General features: G+C 39.3%; 1 protein-coding gene across 1 annotated transcript in view; it reads left to right on the forward strand.

Annotated features, from left to right (window-relative positions):
- Positions 1–7,096, forward strand: part of itga7 (integrin, alpha 7) — a gene marked incomplete in the record, with an annotated part of 34,980 nt that overhangs the window by 24,506 nt on the left and 3,378 nt on the right. Inside the window, 15 exon segments of the mRNA XM_035661493.1 lie at positions 485–692; positions 1,380–1,576; positions 2,382–2,470; positions 2,603–2,730; positions 2,872–2,967; positions 3,129–3,190; positions 3,481–3,650; positions 3,923–4,072; positions 4,343–4,458; positions 5,200–5,386; positions 5,496–5,570; positions 5,798–5,877; positions 6,026–6,103; positions 6,463–6,565; positions 6,677–6,889. Of these exon segments, the coding sequence (XP_035517386.1) occupies positions 485–692; positions 1,380–1,576; positions 2,382–2,470; positions 2,603–2,730; positions 2,872–2,967; positions 3,129–3,190; positions 3,481–3,650; positions 3,923–4,072; positions 4,343–4,458; positions 5,200–5,386; positions 5,496–5,570; positions 5,798–5,877; positions 6,026–6,103; positions 6,463–6,565; positions 6,677–6,889 (1,952 nt within the window).

The raw sequence follows: 7,096 nt of genomic DNA on the forward strand, positions 1-7,096 counted from the left end.
ACACACACACACACACACACACACACACACACACAGACATACACATGCACACTCACACAAAAGAGGAGTTGCTTTAGGTTATAAATCTGATTAACATCCACCCACAATGTTTACACACTGCCTTCACTTGAGGCAACTGATATAAAGCAGCAGCATCATGAATCTCATGAGACATTAGGCGAAGCAACATACATCTCCGTCTGTTAATGTCACAACCGGCCTTTTTGCTCTTACCAGTGGACACACAACCATCTCCAGCCTCCTTACACTAGCAAACACAGCACACAGGACATTTACACCCATCATGAGTTTGGCATAAAATCAATACTCACTTAAGGCACACATTTCATTAGTAAGAAGATGAGCAGAACACGCTACTTTGAGACGAGATGAGCCTCTGAGCCCCACGGTCAATACTAACCCCTGACCCTTTCCTCCTCCTAACCCCCGTCTTCCCGTCCGTCCTGCCTTCTCTTTCTTAAAGGGTTTTCTGTGGACTCGGCCATGGGGATAATGAGCCTTGGGGAGCTGACCTTCGTTGCAGGTGCACCTCGGGCCAATCACACAGGGGCGGTGGTACTGCTAAGGAAAGACAACGTGTACCGACTGGTGCCACAGCACATTTTCTGGGGGGAAGAGCTGGCGTCTTCATTTGGGTACTCGGTGGCTACGACTGATCTGAATAAGGACGGGTGAGGAAATGCTGGATGAGAAGATGGATGGGGGTGACCACTGGTGGAAGAAGTATTCAGATAATTTACATAACAGTAGAAATGCCACAATATAAAAATACTCAATTACAAGTAAAAGTCCTGAATTCACAATTTTACAATTTTTACTAAAAGTACATAAGGATTTTGTTTTCAATTAAAGTGTCAAAAGTAAAAGTACTCAGATAAAATACTCAGACCCTATCAGTGTTACATTTCTATATTACTGTAGAATTATTACTGTAGAAATATTACTTTACTATAGCAGTTGATGTGGAGCTAAATTAACTGCTTTATATTGTTTTAGGCAGCTTAGTTTAATCTATGAGAATACATCATTACACATATGTTTATATATTTTATCAATTGCTCATTTATTCTATCTGAAATGTAACTATTAACTACAGCTGTGGAATAAATGTAGTGCAGTGAAAAGTACAATATTTGCATCTGAAATGTAGTGGAGCAGAAGTATGAAGTAGCATTAAATGGAAAAAACTGTAGTAAAGTACCTAAAAAATGTAAAGTAGAGTACATGAGGGTGAATGTGGGTAACTGTGGATGAGAGGGGGTGAGTTTCACAAAAAACTGTGCTCCCAAAACTCAATTCAGTGCTTTGTGACATTTTATTATTGACTTTTAATTCTCTTCCCCTGTTTCTGTCACTAGCTGGACCGATCTGATTGTTGGAGCTCCTAATTTCTTTGACCGTAAAGCGGAGATCGGTGGAGCTGTGTATGTGTACCTTAACCCCTTCGGTCACTGGGACGATCAGGCTCGGCCAATCCGTCTCAACGGGACCTATGACTCCATGTTTGGAATGACCGTCAGCAACATTGGAGATCTGGACCAGGATGGATACGGAGGTGAGAGCTTTTTCACATGGAGACCCATACACTGATAAATATTCAATTTGATAGTGAGTGTAATATAATATATAATTACTAAATCTATGTCCAGACTTTTAGATATTACTATTAAAAAAAAACACACAAAAGTTACTGCTGTTATTGTTGTGGGTTTCTTTAACTCAGTTTCACATATAACATACTAACAAAAAGGGACTCATTCTGTTACATTTCTGCTGGTTTTGTTTAAAATGGATGGCAATTTTAATGGTTTTAATCCAGTTAAAGCCACGGTTGGGAATTTATAAAGAAATAAGCTTTTTATTATATTTGCTGAATCTTTCACTATATCCTGACAGTAATACATGAGACAGATCATTATTAAGTTGTTGATAATTCTTGAGTCTCATTCCCAGGTCGTCAAATACTGATGCTTTGGGTCCCAGTTCTTCAAGCCACCAACCCAAAGCCTTGACAACCTGGGAATGAGATTATCTATTCAATTCAATTCAATTCAATTTTATTTGTATAGCGCCAATTCACAACAGAAGTTATCTCAGGACACTTTCAAATAGAGCAGGTCAGACGAACTCCTTTTAACAATTACAGAGACCCAACAATCTGTCTCATGTGATATAGTGACAGTTTCAGCAAATATGACAAAAAACTATCTAGTGCAGCTTTCATATCAATTAAATTTTACTGTCACACTATTACTTTTGTTTAATTTTTGTTTGACATTTTTTTAAATTTGCACTATAGATAATGTATTAAATGTTTCTAATAACATACACCTAAAACTCTTTTCATTCAATCTGTTCAGATATTGCTGTGGGGGCACCATTTGATGGAGATGGCAAAGTTTTCATCTACAGAGGCTCAAGTGCTGGGATTGAAACAAAACCTGCTCAGGTGAGTCACAAGTTTCATACAAACAGTTTAGGAATGAGCGAACAGAAGGAAGGAAGGATGAAAAGAAGAATAGGAATACAAGAGTGACTGACTGAATTAATGGTGGCTGATCAATGTGTCTTATCCCATCAGGTGCTGGATGGACGTGACTTTGATGTGAGACGTTTTGGATACTCCATCTCGGGTGGTTTGGATATTGATAATAATCAGTACCCAGATATTGCTGTGGGCTCTCTTAATGATTCAGTGGTTCTTTTCAGGTGAGAAAAGTTTTTTTTTTAGATGAGATCCTCAATTTTAATTTAGTTTTATCATAAATCCTGTATGTGTAGTATCTGTTTCTACTAAGACATAGTCATGATTTGTTCTGCATTCACGTCTTGTTTTTGTGTGCCACCAAGGTCTCGTCCAGTCATCCATGTGAACAGAGTTATATCTATCGACCCTCAAGACATCGATCTGGAGCAGCACAACTGCAAGGGCAGAGATGGCGTCTGGTAAGAACTCATAAAACAACTGAACAAACATTCAGAATAACTGAACTAAACCCAGATATAACAAACAAACCAGCAGCTAATGATTTTCAAAATAATGTATGATCTCTATCTGTTGTAAAAACAGCAACACTTTTTTTTTCTCCACCGTCTGCTGTTTTTAGCATGGAGGTCACGGCCTGCTTCACCTTCACAGCCCACCCAGAACACTACTCACCACACATTAGTAAGTCACAACCATTTGGTTCTTCTCTCATGTGGGACTTCAGATCACTCCCATAGTGACAGGAGTCATTTCTATTTACAGTGGAAAGTAACCTTATCTGTGGGGTAACATTAGACTTTATTTTGATTAAATCACAGCTGTGTAATACTGTATTCCCTTAGATGGGGGTTTCATATATGTTCTGTCCCTGGTGGGCTCTTTAAGTGCTCTCTGTGTGTGTCTTGACATTTCTGGTTTTTCAATCCCTCCGTCTCTCTTCACGCATCGCTCCCTGTTTTACTCCCTTCAAGCCCTGGTGGTGCACTTTGAAGCCGACACAGAGCGCAGGAAGTTGGGCCTCCCCCACCGTGTGAACTTCCTGGGCCGCAGTTCCCTGGAGCCAGAGTACACGCAGACAGAAGAAGTGGAGCTGCATCGGCAGCGATATCCTGTGTGCACCACTGCTGTCTTCCAGCTCCATGTCAGTAATGTAGATGTTTTCCAGATCAGAAACAGCAACTGCTTTTTTGTTAAAATGTTTTTTCCCAAGGTATTGAGGTATTAGTAAACAATAGTTGGTACTGGTCTTGGTTTTTGTCTTATTTTACTCTGGTAGCCGAAAATGGATGGAAATAATAACATTACTAAAATGCTACAAAAATTTTAAATCCCCACTCTTTTGCACCATAAACAAGCTCTTTCCCCAAATCTTTTATTGTCTATTAATCTTTTTTATGATCTCTGTCCATGCAGGAGAGCATCCGTGACAAACTGCGTCCCATCTCATTGGCGATAACCCACACTATCAAGCCTGTGCCACCACGTAGACACTCAGGTGCCAAGAGGCTGGAGAAGCTGGCGCCTGTCCTGAGTGTTTCCCCCTCTAATACACTGTACTCTGAGGTCTGTAACAAAAAGGAAGTATTTTATGGTCTGGATTAATTTTAATAGGCTACACTTGCCCACAAATCACTGTATAAACAAGTTGAGCTTAATGAGACACATTCGGGCTTGTCAAGGCTTGTTAAAGCCCAAATTATTACATATAAAACAAATCATGCTGAGAAATGGATTCTTAACCTTGCTACATAACTGAATTTTGTATTAAAAATCTAAACATGTAGAATGTGCTTTGAGATTGAATTAAAAGTCTGTCTCATTTATTCTCCGAAGATAAACTTCCTGCGAGAAGGATGCGGCAGTGACAAAATCTGCCAGAGCAACCTGAAGCTGAATTACCAGTTTGGAACGCGACCCCTGACTTCCGACCTCTTCACCCCTTTGCCAAAGTTAGTATCTGCAGAGCCCAATCTGTGTGAGCTGGTAGCCATGATGATGTGAACTGTTGCCTAGCAACCTTTACCCCAACTCAAACAATTGTGTGTATGCAGTAGTGATAGCCCACATGAATATTTACCATGAAAATATAACACCATGGTTCTTTAATTTATCTTTTGGTACCAACTGATAACAAGGTTCCATTTCTAAAGTGTTTCTGTGTTGATACTAATGGGTTTATTAATGGTTCAGGACTAATTTAATCATGCTTTTTAGATAAGCTTTATATGTATATTTATAAGCCTTTGGAACAACCTTTTGTCATGTTGTGAATTTCTCACTTTCTGACTAATATGCATCAAAATATACTTAAAGTACTAAAAGTAGTCATTATACAGATTGTCTCATTTCAGAATAATGCACATTATAGAAGTATATAATATAATTATTTATGCATTAATGTCTACATTACTTTAATGCTGCTGGTGAGGGGGGAGTTTTATTTTACTTTATATACTGCTGGGTAGCCCTCTGGGGATCAATAACGTTTCATCTTAACCTATAATAATTGATCATAATTGATTTTATTGATTATACTTAATATCTTTAACTTAATCTGCAAAGTAACTAGCAAGTTATTGAATAAATGTGGTGGAGTCCAAAGTATAATATTTCCCCCTAAGCAGAGTATGAAAATGAGAATTCTACCCAACTGTTAATGTGTGTTTTCTGTCCTCTTCCCCTTCATGTAGAGATGAAGATGATGTGCAGGTGTTCTCCCTGTCCGACCAGAGGTTGGTGGTGCTGGAGATCACCGTCACCAACATGCCCTCTGACCCCTCTGACCCTGAGGAGAACGGAGATGATGCCCATGCTGCTCAGCTGCTTATCACCCTTCCAAACACTTTGTCGTATGCCGGCTCAAGGATCCCCCCACAGGTACGGGCTCTATCAAGTCTTGTACAGGTTGAATCATGTAGCAGAAACACGTATGTTTGGATTTCTGTTTTTGCTGATAGTGTTTGTTTGATATCTTGACTGACTGTAGATGAGATGCCAAGCAAACCAGAATGGCTCCCAAATTGAATGTGACCTGGGAAACCCTGTGAAACGAGATACTAAGGTAAGAAAACACAACAGAGTGAGTTCAGTCAAAGCTTGGTGGACCGTCAGGATTAAATGATAACACTTGAAACTATAAAATTATATAAATTGTTTAATAATTTCATATACTTTGATAGCTTTTGATATTTCTTTCCTACAGCAGGAAACAAAATCAATTCATGTGTTCATCAGCGTTATGTGTAATTTGTCCTGTCTGAAATATCAGTTTATGTGTTGCTTTTTCAGCTGAAGTTCTCCATCAACTTGAGCACATCTAACATCACAATTGAGACCACTGAGTTGACAGCAGATCTCTTATTGACAACGTAAGCCCTCTGCATCTTTTGTGAAAAGCCATATGACACCAATATGGACTCACTCACATCAAGCTTTGATTATTTAACTGAAGATATTTGACTTGTTCAGACCAAATAATCCTTTAATCGCAGCGTTTGTTCATGGTTTTGTCCTCAGTATCAGTGAGCAGCCTGACCTGGTACCAGTCACAGCTTTTGCTAAAGTTGTGATAGAGCTCCCTCTGTCTGTCATTGGGTGAGTAAAACCTGTTTAAATCTGGATGTGGCTTTATTTTTGTTTAGTTTACTTAAACTTAACATACACATTTTCCCCTTATTTTCCACAAGCTTTAATCTTATTAAAATCATGTTATTCCATGTTAGTCTGACAGTATCACATATATCCTGTATCAGCCTGTTACAAGTCTTCATTGATGCTATATGATGTTTACACTGAGGTTTTCTAGATATCGTGTACATGTACGGCTTTGTGTTAGGGTGTGTTAAACTTAAATAAAGAAAAAATCACTGTACCTATAAAAAAGTAGCTCTATGACGCTGTGTGAGTGTGTATGCAGCTGTCTGACCCACTGGTGTGATGGTGTTTTACTGCAGGCTTGCTCGTCCTCACCAGCTGTTCTTCAGTGGGACAGTGAAGGGAGAGAGTGCCATGACTAGTCTGGATGACATCGGCAGCCCTGTGGATTTTGAGTTTGTGGTGAGGAACCAGTGTGTGTGTATGCAGGTGTATACACATTAAAACAACCTGGCTATTAAGATATGAGATATTTCTACTGTCAACCAAGAAAGTATTTTTTTTTTCTGACAGGTTGCTAATCCTGGGAAAGCTCTGCAGACGCTCGGCTCAGCCTTCCTCAACATCATGTGGCCTTATGAGCTGGCCAATGAGAAATGGCTCCTGTATCCTGCCAGCTTGAAGTTTGAAGGTCACCCAGACACACAGTGCACCCCAACAGGGGCTTTGAATCCTCTGAAGCTACACAGCTCCTCTCTTGCTCAACTTCCCCAGCCTGTCAATAACGTAAGCAGTTCACAGTTCATTTCTGACTCTGATAGGAGAACCTATTTTAACACCACAAATAAAGACAACAAACATTTTGGATCTTAATTCCATTTACTTTTTTTTTTTTTTGGCTTGGAAGGTTCCTAAACTGAGTGAAATGTGAAAGATACATCAATGGCAGCCATGATAAGGGTTGTTAGATTATTTCAGATTCAGATTCAGATT

This window comes from Morone saxatilis, unplaced genomic scaffold (assembly GCF_004916995.1).
Source record: "Morone saxatilis isolate NCDOM2014 unplaced genomic scaffold, NCSU_SB_2.0 Contig18, whole genome shotgun sequence".
NCBI lineage: Eukaryota > Metazoa > Chordata > Actinopteri > Moronidae > Morone > Morone saxatilis.